Source organism: Populus trichocarpa, chromosome 1 (assembly GCF_000002775.5).
Source record: "Populus trichocarpa isolate Nisqually-1 chromosome 1, P.trichocarpa_v4.1, whole genome shotgun sequence".
Lineage (NCBI taxonomy): Eukaryota > Viridiplantae > Streptophyta > Magnoliopsida > Malpighiales > Salicaceae > Populus > Populus trichocarpa.
Genome location: NC_037285.2, coordinates 12,263,165 through 12,278,616, shown reverse-complemented (window position 1 = coordinate 12,278,616; position 15,452 = coordinate 12,263,165). Strand labels below are relative to the sequence as shown.

Genomic DNA, 15,452 nt, shown 5'->3' with positions numbered 1-15,452 from the left:
AAAACGGGAAAAAAATCGAGCCAAACCTGAATAAAACCAAGCCAAACCGAAAAAATCGAGCCAAAACCGAGCCAAATCGGAACAAAACCGAGCTAAACCGAAAAAAACCAAGTCAAACCGGTTTGAACCGGTTTTTATTCTAAAAAAACCAAACCGAGCTGAAATCGGTCGGATTAAACTGGTTTTGATTTTTTTTAAAAAATTCAGTTTAATTATTTTTTTTTAATAAAAACCGAATCTAATAAAAAATAATCACCTCTAAACAAGACAATCTTTTAACTTTTTTTTGGAATAGGACAACTAAAATATCTCCTTTTATTAACTAAAAAAGAAAAAAACTTATATACTCGTTTTATTTACTTAAAAATATTATCCAGCCCGCTGCAAAAAAGCGGGTAAAATAGCTATTGTAAATTTGTAATTATACGAGGTGGGCAATATTGCAAAACTGCCATTTACCAACCAAAAAGAACAAAAGGGAAGACGTAAGGGGCTGCTGTGAGTTTTTTTCCTTTTTTCGAAAGGTGGCTGCTGCCGTGGCCGTGAGTTCTGGGATTGTGTTTGAGATTGTTATTGTAATTATTTTTAAATTTTTTTTTATATTAAAATATATTAAAATAATAATTTTTTATTTTTTAAAAATTATTTTTAAAATCAACATATTTATATATAATAAAAATAAAAACAAAAATTGACCTGAATTTTCAAAAAGGATCTAAAGTCTGAAAGTGTGGGCTGCTGCCCGCTGTTGCGAGGTCTCACTTTCAATAGTGAACTGAAGACAGTACCAGACAATTTATTTATTTATTTTTTTCAAAAATACATGTGAAAATCACAACAGTTATTGCGTAAGGAACATTCCAAGTTGGGCATCTTTCACGTCTCAATAAAAAAGGATATCTACACAATAAAAACGTTTCTTTATTCTTTTTGGTCAAGGAAGAGGGAGATCTGTTGTTTTCGCAATAAAAATGCTACATGTCTTCCGACAAAAAAAAATTGTTACATGTCTTGAAATTTTGACACCGTTAAAAAAACATGCATCTGCCCTTGTAACATGATAAATAAATAAATAATAAATCGAGTAAAAGTAAAAATAAATAAAGTTAAAGTAAAAATAAATCCAAAAACAAAATTCAGATGCTAGCTTTTGCATACAGATAGCAAAATCGAAATTGAAAAGAGAAAAAGGCCGTCGATATTTTCTTTTAAGTTTTAACCGCTGACTTACCACGATCCCTCACCAGGCTCCCACGCCTCTCTATTTCCTAAACTCCAACGCCTCTCTCTCTCTTATTTCTATGTCCTTCGATTCTTATTTACTAATATATATTCCCTGTCTCGTCCTCCTCTCCAAATTAATTAATTAATAAAATAAACAAACACTGTTAACTCTTGCTCTTTATAAACAAAAATCCTCTTCGTTGAAATTTCATTATTGTTTCTCTCTTTCCTCTCTTCTTTTCCTGCTGACTTTTGAGTTAAAAAATGGCTGAATCGGTCGAGTTACCGAGTCGATTAGCGATCCTTCCGTTTAGAAACAAGGTGCTTTTACCTGGCGCCATTATTCGCATTCGCTGCACTTCGCCCAGCAGGTAATCCTTTTTTGTTTTTCATTAAACTATCTCTCGCTCCATCTTTTACCTTTTTTTTTCTTCCATAAATCTGAATGTTTTGTTTTTTGGTTTTTGGTTGAGCTGTTTGATCATGAATTTACAAAGAACTGCATGATCATTTATTTATATCTTTATAAATTGACTATTTGCGAATTGTTTCGATGAATTCCAGTGTACAATTGGTGGAGCAAGAACTGTGGCAGAGAGAAGAGAAGGGTTTGATTGGGATTTTGCCTGTTAGAGATGCTGCTGCTGCCACGGCGGAGACGGCATCTGTGGGCCCTACTTTATCCCACAGTAAAACTCGTGATTCTCGTGTTTTTTTTTTCCTTTTCGGCAGCGTTGAATTTTTTTTCTTTCGAATCGTATGTTTGACTAAATGGAATGGAAATATGATTGTTTAGGTGCTGGAAGTGATACCAGTGAGAAAAGCTCGAGAACTCCAGCTAGTACATCCTCGGATAATGTCAAGCTTGATGGGAAACACCAGCAAGAAGTTTTTCATTGGCATAACAGGTTAATATTTTAATTCACATTCAAGTTTATTATTTTTGCTGTTTTTAAATTTTAAATTGAAGTTCTGATGGATAATGATTGGTGGGTTCCTTTAGGGGAGTGGCTGCTCGTGCTTTGCATCTGTCTAGAGGAGTGGAGAAACCTAGTGGGAGGGTGACATACATAGTTGTTCTTGAAGGTTTGTGCAGATTCAATCTCCATGAACTTAGCACGAGAGGGGCATATTATACTGCGCGGATATCTCCGCTTGAAATGACAAAGGCTGGTAAGTTTTGAATTAAATTATTTGCTTCGTACATGCATTGATGCTGAATCATTTAGCAGTAATGCGTTCTATATAGCGTTGTTGATCAGTATGCTGAATCATTTCCACTCTTTAATATTTTATTAGAGCTGGAGCAAGTGGATCAAGATCCTGATTTTGTAGCACTGTCTCGCCACTTCAAAGCAACTGCAATGGAACTCATTTCTGTTCTTGAGCAGGTAATTTTTCTGCTGTAATTTTTAGGATTAAAAAAATGAAAATGCACCACCTCTATTTGTCATGGTAAGATATGCTCATTAGCGAACTAATTGTTAAATTTGTATGCCTGTCATTCAAGAATGCTGATTCTTATATTACTAGAAAAGAATTAGCTTCTTCATATTGCTTTTCATCTTATTTTGTTGATGTTCTGTAAATTGTTGTTTCATTCCTGCTCTTAGAAACAAAAAACTGGTGGGAGGACAAAAGTCCTTTTGGAGACTGTTCCTGTTCACAAATTAGCAGATATATTTGTCGCTAGCTTTGAGATAAGTTTTGAAGAGCAGCTATCTATGTTGGATTCTGTTGATCTGAAGGCAAGGCTGTCAAAAGCTAATGAGCTGGTTGACCAACATTTACAGGTAATCTGTTCATCCTCTGATAGCTAACATCTGATGCATTTACATAAAGTGAACTTGATTATTCCTCTGATCTTTATGGAGTCTTGCATTAACATTTATTTGTGGACAGTCAATACGTGTGGCAGAGAAGATCACGCAAAAGGTTGAAGGACAATTGTCAAAATCACAGAAAGAGTTTCTTCTGCGTCAGCAGGTATGCTTTTTTTCTTAGCTAGTATAATATGTAGGGTACGATATGTAGATACTTCAGCATATTTGAAGCATCTGTTATGGAAATGAGAGCCCGGTTTTCTGGTTTCAGTCATGCAATTTGAATGTTTTTAGACATAAGCTATTTTAGATGCAAGCTATGTTTTAACCAACTGGTAGGATTTTTTTGGAGGATTCATGCTACTATCAGTGATAAACAATTTTTTCCCTCTGGAGGATGGAAGTTCAAACAATCTATAAGTCCTGTCATAAGGATTTAATTTGAACTGTTATTTTAAAATAAAGATAGAAGTTGAAGTCTAGTTGTTCTATTGTGTTAGCTGCATTTTACTTTCACCTTTTAAGTTCATTATCCAATGGAGCATTTTAGCAGTATTTGGGGGGAGAGGGAGAGAGAGTTATGATTATATAGTTTTTACATTTATCAGATTCCCCAGAATTATTTTGAGTGATGGGGCCTGAAAGGTGCCTTAATTGAAGGCTATTAAATTGATATTGACTGGTGTACTTAGCCATCAGATGTGGAACTATCCATCTTAGCTTTTTTTGTAATGGATATATGGTTATAGATTATGATGCAAAGTGCTATCAGATTGATAAAAGTGCAGCTGCTGACCCATTAGTAAATTGTTTACTTATAGTTTGTAGAACATTCTTTTCTAAATCTTTACTAGATATTATAATAATTATAAGAACATTTTTTTCTAAATCTTTGCTTGATATTACAATTATTATAATTTTTGGGCTAATCCATTTGATACATATTCTAGATGAGGGCTATAAAAGAGGAGCTTGGTGACAACGATGATGATGAGGATGATGTGGCTGCCATAGAAAGGAAGATGCAAAGTGCAGGAATGCCTTCAAATATCTGGAAGCATGCCCAAAGGGAGTTGAGGTATGTGTTTTTGGATAAGATAGAACAGATGATCACAATCTTTTGATAGCTGAATTTAGAGTGGCAATAAAAGTAGTTGATTCTTATCCAGTCAAGGATTTTACTAAAACTACATGTTGATGCAGCACTAAAATATTGTTATTTTGGAAAGTTTACATGAAGAAATACCATAACTTATGTAGATGACTCTATTCCAAATTCCCTATAGTCCTAGAAAACTCTTATGAAGACTTGATGGTGTTAGAAATCGTAAATGTCAACATTTAGATCTGAGAAAACATCTGATTTACAAACATTCCATTGCATTTAGTGGAGTAAGAATTGTGCAAACCCTGACATTGGAGACGCTTGTATCCTTCCTCTCAATTTATACTTGCATCGATATTTTTTGATGCTGATTGGACATTCCAAGTTTTTAGGGTTATCCATACATAGAGACTAGGTGGATTACTGTTGCAGACCCATTGGGCTGCTGCATTTCTAATATCTCAATGGGATGTCATAGAGCCAAAAGAGGTTCTTATCCTAATTTAAGGTGAGAATTATCTTCAATGGGTTACCTGCAATTGCTAATTTTCATGGTTTCTGTGTTGTACCTTTGTTTCCTTTAGAAAAATTTAGACTTAATTTGAATTAAAGTCTCTTGCTCTGAAATGTTCTAATGCAAGACCCTAATTTCATATTCTCCAGCCTTGAGTTTTCTGTTCATTTCTACTATACTTACACTTTTTTCTCCATTTCAGGAGGCTTAAGAAGATGCAACCTCAGCAACCTGGTTATAATAGTTCACATGTTTACTTGGAGCTTCTTGCTGATCTGCCCTGGCAGACGGGAAGTGAACAACTTGAATTGGATCTAAAAGCTGCAAAAAAACGTCTTGATAATGACCACTATGGTCTGGTCAAGATCAAGCAACGTATTATTGAATATCTAGCTGTTCGCAAGGTTGACCTATTTTCAAGTGTTGTTTCCTTGCGTGTATTTTTAAAATTTTGATTTTCAATTAGATTTTTGTTGGATTTATTTGTTCCACTGCAGCTTAAACCAGATGCAAGAGGACCAGTGTTATGCTTTGTTGGTCCACCAGGTGTTGGAAAAACATCTCTGGCTTCGTCTATTGCTGCTGCCTTGGGCAGAAAATTTGTCCGTATATCCCTTGGTGGCATTAAGGACGAGGCTGATATTAGAGGGCACAGGAGAACATACATTGGAAGCATGCCAGGGCGTCTCATAGATGGAATAAAGGTAGAAAGTACTGTGATGGATTATATTTTTGCAATTTTGGCTGTTTCTTGTCAATATCTTTGTTGGTACACAAGCCTCTAGAAGGTATTTCAATTAGGACAGGAATTTCTATACGGGGTATAGCTGGAAGTTTTCTATTATGCTTGTGCATCAGCTTTTAATACCTCAGTATTATCCGCATATGTAACTCACACAAACTAGATTCCTATTAGTCCCTATCATTATATGACTGAAATCACTCTTAAAAATTTGCCTCTGTAATTCTAGAGGAGAAGCAGTGATGCTTTAATTGCAATCAAATTGTTCCATGAAACCGGTTAGTTCTCTTGAGAGATCAATAAACAACATATGGGCATCTTAAATTCTGTCACAAGTGCAGTGAAATCTAAAAGTTTATTCTTTTAGATTGGTCAGATTAGTGGGAGATTATTGTCCTTTCTGCAATGATGGACTACATGTACAGAGGAAATGAAACATAATTTCCAATTGGTCATTATTTTATGCCAATAGATTTCTTTGTAGAAGGAAAAAAACCAGGATTTCTTTTATCAGTAATGCACTTATCGGCCCAGTTCATACTCTCTGATTTATGCCAAGCATGCGATGCCAATGGGTTTTAATAGACAGATGATCTGAACTGAAGAAGGCTCACTCAGTTTTCAAGCTCATCCATGAGATTCTGCTTCAATTTATGTACATTATGTCCTTACTTCTGGAACTATGTAGATTTGCATAATTTGAGCTTTCTCCTCTCTTGCTCTTTTTGATTAGAGTTATTTCTTTGTCAGGATAATACAGCATGCTCATAATTGGGACCTTCTGTATTCATGCTTACATTTCTAGTCTAAAACTTGGGTGTAAATTAGACTGGAATTAGATCATTAAGTTTGTACCATCCTGCAATTGATTTGTTTTTTGCGTAAGAGTTGAATTTTGAAGCTAAGAGCCAACTTCCTCTTTGGAAAAAAAGGAAGATCACGTGACCAAGTTTGTGATACGTTTCTTTTTCTGGTCTTTTGGCTTTAGAGAGTGGGTGTTTGCAATCCTGTGATGCTACTGGATGAGATTGACAAGACAGGTTCTGATGTGCGTGGGGATCCAGCTTCAGCTCTGCTGGAGGTTCTTGATCCTGAACAGAATAAAACATTCAATGATCAGTATCCTTTTATTTTTGCTGCAGGATGTCTTTCACTGAATCTTAGTTTTGTCTCACTGGACACATATTTGCATCGCTAGTTATTAATTCCAGATACATTTGATTTAAATCTAAAGTTTTCATTACTATTGTTAAAGATCCAAATTCTATTTGTTTTTCTTTCAATAGGACCAGGATCTATTTGAAGGCAAGAAGTTCATATGGAGAAGGTTTTGAAATTTAGAGCTGATTTTATGCCATTAAATCTGAACTCTGATTAAAATAACATCTCCCTCATGATAAATATGCCAGAATGATGCTTCCTTAACTTAAGGTCTGTAGCTATCTGAATGTTCCATTTGACCTTTCAAAGGTGATTTTTGTGGCAACTGCAAATAAGTTGCAGCCTATTCCTCCACCTCTTTTAGACAGGATGGAGGTCATTGAGCTGCCTGGATACACTCCTGAAGAAAAGCTTAGAATAGCGATGCAGTATTTGATTCCAAGAGTTTTGGATCAACATGGGTTGAGCTCTGAGTTCCTTCAAATTCCAGAGGTAGAGGATTTGCTAGGGCTGTTTTTATCATTTATAAATTTCATGCTCAAGGATATCATTGCTCTTCACAATTGCAGAATTATGCTTGCTTGTGAGATGAAATTTAGTGTTTTCTTATTCTCATAGAAGTCAACCATTAAGCATTTCATATCGGAGTGAACATCTTTTAGCTGAAGGTCATCTATGGAAGTAGTACTATTTTTACTTGATGAATATTTCTTGCTGAAAGCTGTCAGCCAGTGATTTCATTAGTCATCAAATGCGTGGAATGGTGTGGTCATTTATTATCTATCATAGGATACCATCCCTGTATGTTCAAATCCTGGTTGTTGAGACTTCAATTTTTCAGATATTGAGTTGTGATAATATTCATGTCTGGTCAGATCATCAAGGTATCTGTATATTCCATTGAAATATTTTCAAAGGGAAGGGTAGATACAGTAATGGCATGATATTTTCTGAATCATCCAATCATCGCATTTCTTTCTTTCTAAATGCCTTTTCCAATAGTTGTGCTGTTTTTTCTGAAGTGGTTCATCCAATATTTGACTTATGAATGCTATGGTAAGTGTAATAAGAGTGAAGTGTTTGAGTGGTAGAGGGAGAGGCAGACAAAAATTGACTTGGTTTGAATTGTTAAAAAACAGATTTAGAATCATGACAACTTTCTGAAAGTTTCTCATAACCAATATTAATGGGGAAGGAGATCCATGTAATTACTCCATCTAGCTTGGGATGGAGATGAGTTGAATTCACCATGACCATCTATTTAACATAATATTTTTGAATTTTTGCAGTCTCACATATGATGATCTGATTACTTCTTTCCAAACTAAGATGAATCCATGTCTTTATGTCTTCCTGCTTTGGAACTATAAAGAAAATGAGAAACAAAAGGAAAGGACTCTGTGAGATATTGCAGATTCTGTGACAAGCTGCACATGTTGTAAGGGAATATATGTCCTGAAAGCCTTCCTAATATTGCAGGCTATGGTGGAACTTGTCATTCAGAGATACACAAGGGAGGCAGGTGTACGCAATCTGGAGAGAAACTTGGCTGCCTTGGCTCGTGCTGCAGCTGTAAGAGTTGCAGAGCAAGAACAAACTGTACCATTGAGCAAAGATATGCATCAGCTTGCTTCACCATTGTTGGAGAACAGACTTTCTGAGGGAGCAGAAGTGGAAATGGAAGTTATACCAATGAACGAAAACAATCATGAGATATCAAACACATTCAGCATTGCTTCACCTTTGGTTGTGGATGAACCTATGCTGGAGAAAGTACTGGGGGTAATGATTTTTCTCATCATTTATTGATTTCCAACAGGATACTTTATGTTTGGATGCTTCTAATTTTATATGCATTAGTCAAGCTTATTTTAATAGAGGTTTGAGCTTTGTTATATTCATCTGCTTAGCAATTAGATTTAGTTGGTTTACTATTGTACATAAGGGTGTTAATCTTGTGTTGCTGGAACCTGATTGTGAAAATTTTCTTTACATTGAAGCACTTGCATGGCAGGCTCACTTGGATGATCTTAATAAAATTGATGACATTTGGTTATGCATTGATGGTTCCCTTTTCCAAATGGAGAATACTGAGTAGGATTGTGGTTTGGGCATTTCAATTTTCTTTGATAGAATTGGTACGTGCCAAGTATGATAACTGCACTGCTGGCATCTTGGTTTTTGTTTTGGCATTCATGGAGGAAGTTAAATTGCTCAACCTTCTGTCTTGTTTGTTGGAGTTTGGATTATAGCATGATCTGACAGTTCCTTGACATTGCTAGGTATTCTAATGCATCATGTAGTCCAAAGCTAAAACATTTTTTACATTGACTAAATACTGTGGTTTGTCCAATTACATAATGTAGCACGTGAGATTGTAATTTTGACCATATCTGAAAATCTTTTTCTGTGATTCAGCCTCCACGGTTTGATGACAGAGAAGCAGCAGAGCGTGTTGCAGCCCCAGGTATATCAGTTGGGCTTGTCTGGACTGCCTTTGGTGGAGAGGTTCAGTTTGTGGAGGCTTCATCAATGGTTGGAAAGGGTGAATTACATCTCACTGGACAACTTGGTGATGTAATTAAAGAATCAGCACAAATAGCACTGACATGGGTAATTCAAATTTTCCCTGATCTTCAGTTCGTTCCTTGTACAATTATGAAATGAATAATTATCACTATTGAGGAGGACCATGCTTTAAACTGGTTTTAAACTGCTTATGAAATGTTTATTTGCCCTATATTCAAGAGCGCAGCACCTTCCACTGTTTGAAATGTATGATTGGATATAAAATCACAAAAAATAAGCTGTTATGCAGAAAATAATCCTGTTTTATACTCAGAAAATTTCATTCAGAGATACTTATTTGATCGAGTCTTCTATGATGTAGGTACGAGCAAGGGCAACTGATCTTAAGTTGGCAGCTGCTGACGAAACCAATCTCCTTGAGGATCGAGATGTTCATATACATTTCCCTGCTGGTGCTGTACCTAAGGATGGGCCCTCAGCTGGTGTGACATTGGTAACAGCTCTGGTTTCACTGTTTAGTCAGAAAAGAGTAAGAGCAGATACAGCTATGACTGGGGAGATGACTTTGAGGGGCCTTGTGCTTCCTGTTGGCGGTATCAAGGATAAGGTATAGCCACTTGATTAGCTAGTCTTGTTCGTTTTATCCATTAAAAAAGAGGATCTTAACTGTGATGTGGTATGATAGAGCTGTTGGTTTCACCTCTAGCACTTCTCTTTCTTTCTTCTTTTTTTTCTTTTTTTTTTCAAGTTTAACCATGTACCACAACAAATGACATTTTGACATTTTCTTTTTCCCATTTAGAGCTTAATAAATGGAGTTCTTGTTCCAAATTACTGGCTTTTTTTTTTTGAATTATAACAAGGCCTTGGATATACTTTTCTTGACCTGTGAAACACCTTAACTTGTGTGCTTGTTAGAAATGTTAACATTTTATAGTTGTACCTGGTCTTATGTGTTCTTGCTGCAAATGTAAACACATTCTCTGTTATTGTGTTTTCATTTCCAACATGTTTGTGTCGGATCAGATTGGTGACTTCCAATTTAGGCTTCAGTTTTAAGCTTGATATTCTTCCAAGCATTGGCAAATAATGGTTTCTTCCATTAAAATTGTTAGGACCATCCAAAACTTTTCTGTATTACTTGACAACTGCCTGGCTAGGCAGTTGGGAATGCTGATTGGTAGTAGTCTCTAGCAAATTCTGTAACATTTCTTACGAGAATCAAATCTTGCTGTAAAATGGAGTTTGTGGCAAGTGATGTAGCTTTCTGGGGATGTTGCTAGTATCTCGTGCTCGTTATTTCATATATGCATAACTAATTTGATAGATTGTAGTTTTGCATATATGTTTTTGTGGTCAATATGATGGTTATGGCTTACTTGATTAATAAACACACTGTATCATTTGTTAAAAAAATGGACTCTAATCATTAGTTTGGGGAAACACCATCTCTTAGCCATGAACTTTATCAATGTAGGTGTCCAGCTTCGCCCATGTGTGGTTTGCATATATCAAAGGTGCTGTTTCTTAGATTGTTCTCTTTCGCAGATATTGGCGGCACACCGCTATGGCATCAAGAGAGTGATTCTGCCAGAGAAAAATATGAAGGATTTGGTTGAAGTACCCGCAGCTGTGCTTGGCAGTCTCGAGGTAATTTTATCTGTTTGAAGCATAGTGTTAGTCTTTTTTATCAGTTCATGTTAAGCATAGATTAACTAGTCTACTATGGAACCACAGTGCCAATTCCTCTTTTAGATTCTAATACTGATTCTAGAATCCCCTTGCCTTTTTAATTCATTTACCTCACTTTTCTGGTCATGTTAAAAGGATTCTGGATGGCGGATATATTCTATTTAATTCATTTGTGAATTCGGTGGTAGTGTGGACATTTTCCCATCCAATGGACTATTTGAGATTAGTACAGGTCAATTGCCAGAATTTCCATATTCATCTAATTTCTTCTTTTTGAGAAGAGTCTCAACTCTTACCATGTTCAAGTACTTAATCTCTCACATTGAGAAATCTTTTTATTTTAGATTTCTCAACCATACGAAACTTAAGCATGGTAGTCAGATGGTAAACATTTCTTGTGATGATGCTTGCCTCACCTGTGTGCATCCCACTCTCATTTTGACAGATTTTACTGGCTAAGCGAATGGAAGACGTGTTGGAGCAAGCGTTTGAAGGTGGCTGCCCTTGGAAACAACACTCAAAATTATGACAGAACCCCCTAGAACTATATCTAACCAATCCCTGCTGACATGGTATTTGGCTTGTCCCACGTAAATTGGCAGACAACAGATTTTGCCTTTATTCTGCTGCCGCCGCCTTCGGCAATAGGAGATCAAAAGAAGTGACATTAAGTTCTGCTGGTCAGTGGTCAAACAAGGAAAGGCAAGTTCTACAGCTTGGACCTACCTTAACATTCGTAATCTTTGAAAAGTTACCCATGAATCCGGTCTTTCCCCCCCTTCCCGCATCCCTATTGTTTCTGCGCCCCTTCCCCTTCTCATCTTTTTGTGTGATTATAAATATTGTGTATAAGTTATTTATTTAATGGAGCTAGGCAATGCCTGCCATCCAATTAAATGGGACACTGATTGGAAGTTGTAAATTTGTTCTGAATGTCGAGGCTTGTCTGACAGGTTATTTTACACGGTTTCTGATTATACCAGCAGCCACTTCATAGTGTATGGCTTGTCTATATACATATAATTTGAAGGCCTAGTGAGAATTGTTGGAAGCTTAATCTGGAAGTATCAGGCAGTACCAGGGAACTTCGCTGATATACTCTCTGCCAATTGATTGTTACATCAAAAGAATACGCCAATCACTGATTTAGTCGCGATGGAGCACAGTAGCAGCAACAATACTAAAATCAAAGAATAGAGTCGCCTTCCTTGATAACTTGCATTCTGATCCGTCTGTTCACATGTAATACAAGGCAGATCCGCTGTTTGATTTCACCAATACTCAAGGTGTAAACTAAAATTGTGTTGTTTTGGAGAGCAATCTCATAAATCTGAGACTTAATACTAGGATATTTCTGGCGTGTCGGAGCATTTGATGTTTTAAAGTGAGTGTTTTTTATTTGGAAATGTATAAAAAATTAATTTGAAGTAAAGAAAAAATTAAAAAAATATATATTTTTTTCGAAGTGTTTTAATTTTTATGAGCAACGTCAATAAATAAAAAGCTTTGAGCAGATTTATGATTTTCGAAAGATTGGCACAATGCAGTAAACCATCTTTTGAAGAACTATGAACCAAGTCTTTGTAATTCTTTGTGCTAGTTTGGAAGCATGCACTTCCGTCTCACTGCTCATTAATTAAAAATCACGCAAAAGGGTTCTGGATTCAAAACAGAGTCGCTCAGATAGTCCCGCTATATATTCAACAAGCTCAATTCACCAGAGCAAATTCCATTTTCGTGTCATCGAACAGCTCGTGAAAAACAGACTTATCGTTGACTTTTTTTTTTGTCGTTGGTTTTTCTTAATGATATTATTAAATTAGTCAAAACTATTGAATTCATTTGAATCAATGACCCAAATCCTAGATTTTTGTTGCTATTTTCTGTAAAAACTGTCCATGCAAATGTGCAAGATCAAGTAAACCTCCGTTCAAAATCGATAAGCTAAATTAACTGTTGTGAGAGAAAATATTGTTAAGCATGGACAGAATAGAGTCAAGCAATGTTGTTAAGCATGGACAAAATAGAGTCAGCAGGAGGCGGGGATAAGCCATATCTGCTGAACTAACTACAACAGAGGGGAAGGCAGATTTGTTAGAACACCGCTGGGTTTCTCAATCACTATTCTAAATCGATGGATTTAATATCTACATCAAGACATTTTAAAAAAGAAATTATATTATAGTGATGCTTTTTACAAATGATTTAGGTTTATATGAAACCTCAAATCCCATAAAAATAACTTAAAGATGGATGTTATGAGTCCCTAGCCTTGTTCCAAACCTTTTTTTTGTCTTCCTTAACAATAAGAATTTTCACGGGTCATCTTACACAGCTAGACACAAAGTGTATGTAACATATCCTCAAAAATTTGGATGCTATTTCCACTGGATTTTCTTTGTGATTGTTGCAAAACAATGTAATATATATATAAAGTCATGAGAAACTATTTTTACATCAAGTCTAAGCTTAAATAACTCATCGATTAAAATATTCATATTCTTCAAGATAATATAATATACTTGATTTCAAAATATTGATGGACATTATCCACATCTGCTTGTTTCTCTTATGATTTGATGTGATTGTCTGCCACGCAAAAGCAAGGGCCTCCCTCTCCTAACCCTCTTCTTCTCTGACACGGCCCACGGGCTCTCCCTCTCCTTATTTATTTGTTTCAGAAAAAAAAAGAAAAGGAAGAGTTGATTTGAAAGAAATGATGGGAAGCTACAAGTGGCCAAGAAGACATGGAAAAAAATTGCGATGGAGGAGCATCACGTAAACCAGCAAAAAAAGATGGAAAAATTGAAACTTTGCTTTTCGAGAGATCGAACGAAATGGAACCAATATACCAGTAGGGAGATGATATGTGGCTACCACAACTCCCTGCACTACTTTGATATCATTTCTTTGATCGACTTATGCGGCGATCCTGCATTGTCTCAACATATCCTGAATTATATAGATAGTAGTGGAGAGTTGTATAGTACTAATTATCAGGGTAAGCGGGAAGCATATCTACATATTTATCATGTCGGAAGAGATTGAATATTCATACAGCGATATCTGGTAACTAATCGAGACAGCTATATGAAATGGTATTTGCCCACATAACACGCCAGTTTATTATACCAGCCAAGTCGTGTTGTTTTAAGCTTGTTTATGAGAGATTAAAGTCCGTCCACGAGCATTCCAAGATTGTTTATGAGCTAGAGAGATTTATATGTTGACCTATTAGCATATCCACGAGTTGAATGAGTTAGGGCAGTGCATGCTCACCCATGAACGCTTACACGAGTTGAGGTTATTTTTAAATATAGTTAAATTATATGTTTTAATGTTATAAAAATTATAAATTTAATTAAATTTAATAAAATGTTATGTGAATTTAAATTGTGTTTAATTATGAATAGTGAATTTTAATGAATTGACAAATGTGTTGATTGAGGAATTTTGAATTGTTTTAAAAGTTGAAATGTTAATTGCTGGGTTGGTTTTTTTTTTTACATGGAGTTGAGAGACTTGATAAACAACCCTACCCACATTTCCACAAGACTCATTAAATTATATTATTTTCCTAAATTTTTGTATCGTGTCATTTTTTTTATAAAAAAACTCACCTTTTTATATAGCAAGACAGAAATATATAATAGCCAAAATTGTCAATCTATATAGACACACACACATAAAATAGAAGAAGGAAAATATTTGTTGACAAGGAAAACAGGGCGACTAAAAGTTTTGAAGATAATATTTTATCGTACCACTTATAAATGACAACATAAATGCCTTGGTCCTCCTAAATTTTAAGATAAACTCAATGTTTTTTTATCCTTAAATATTGATTTATTAAGTATTGAATTTTATAATTTATTTTAATTTGTTATTTATAAATAAAATTTTCTCAATCTCATGATTTAAGTTATGAATTTTACAGATTAATTGTGTTGACTCTATTATTTTTTTAATTAATTTTTTTTTATCTCAAGTTCATTTTTTAACATTAGACTGATTGAAAATTGATCTTCATAATTATTTTTTTTTGTTTTTTTTTATAGAGTTATGACGGTCTCATGACATGTGTTGCAAATTTTAGGTTTAGTCATGTTAACTCAAGTTTTTTTTCTTCTTTTTTTTAATTGATTTTTTTTTCAATTTCACCTTCAACATTGAGTTGATATAAATTGGACTTTATAATTTTTTTTATTTTTTTCTTTGGAGTTATCTCGATCTCCTGACTCGGGTTTGGTAAGTTAACTTGATTTTTTTTTTCAATTTAATCTTTCAATATTAGGTTAAATAAGAATTGAACTTTATTTGTTTTTCTTTCTATGTGGTTATCATGACCTAATGACTTAACTCGCGAATTAGGCTTGTTGACTCAGTTTTTTTGTTTTTTTAGTTGATTTTTTCTCAATTTCATTGTTTAATATTGAATTGATTGGAAATTAGGCTTCATAATTTGTTTCAATTTGCATTATATAAGGTTATCCTAGTCTCATGATCTATATCACGGGTTTGATCAATTAACTCGGGTAGTTTTTTTAATTTTTTTTAACTATTTTTTTTAATTTCATCTTTCAACATTGGATATTTGATTGAGAATTAAGTTTCAGATTTGCTCTTTATAAAGTTATCTGATTTCAAAATTCAGGTTTAGAA

The 15,452-nt window shown here is 34.8% G+C and overlaps 1 protein-coding gene across 4 annotated transcripts; it reads left to right on the top strand.

The window, feature by feature from the left end:
- The first annotated feature begins 1,316 nt into the window (after nucleotides 1–1,316).
- Nucleotides 1,317–11,712, top strand: LOC18094229 (lon protease homolog 2, peroxisomal). 4 transcript variants are annotated; one of them, XM_024587342.2, is made up of 17 exons: nucleotides 1,333–1,595; nucleotides 1,789–1,922; nucleotides 2,021–2,132; nucleotides 2,228–2,397; nucleotides 2,524–2,615; nucleotides 2,838–3,017; nucleotides 3,127–3,210; nucleotides 3,998–4,125; nucleotides 4,869–5,070; nucleotides 5,164–5,370; nucleotides 6,397–6,527; nucleotides 6,848–7,061; nucleotides 8,049–8,351; nucleotides 8,988–9,182; nucleotides 9,460–9,705; nucleotides 10,647–10,748; nucleotides 11,236–11,712. In XM_024587342.2, the coding sequence occupies exons 1-17, from the start codon at nucleotides 1,489–1,491 to the stop codon at nucleotides 11,317–11,319; spliced, it is 2,691 nt and encodes an 896-aa protein (XP_024443110.1). In that variant the 5' UTR covers nucleotides 1,333–1,488; the 3' UTR covers nucleotides 11,320–11,712. The 4 variants fall into 4 exon arrangements, with proteins under 4 accessions (XP_024443121.1, XP_024443117.1, XP_024443110.1 ...); XM_006368414.3 differs by having other exon boundaries at nucleotides 1,335–1,595; nucleotides 1,789–1,913; XM_024587349.2 differs by lacking the exon at nucleotides 11,236–11,712 and having other exon boundaries at nucleotides 1,327–1,595; nucleotides 10,576–10,724.
- Nucleotides 11,713–15,452: the final 3,740 nt, after the last annotated feature.

What these genes read in the sequence shown, in the direction of transcription:
- LOC18094229 (XM_024587342.2), top strand. Translation starts at nt 1,489, where the DNA reads ATGGCTGAATCGGTCGAGTTACCGAGTCGATTAGCGATCCTTCCGTTT. An exon ending in CATGCCCAAAGGGAGTTGAG is followed by an intron (nt 4,126 to 4,868) that starts GTATGTGTTTTT and finishes TCTCCATTTCAG; the next exon opens with GAGGCTTAAGAAGATGCAAC. An exon ending in GTCTCATAGATGGAATAAAG is followed by an intron (nt 5,371 to 6,396) that starts GTAGAAAGTACT and finishes TTTTGGCTTTAG; the next exon opens with AGAGTGGGTGTTTGCAATCC.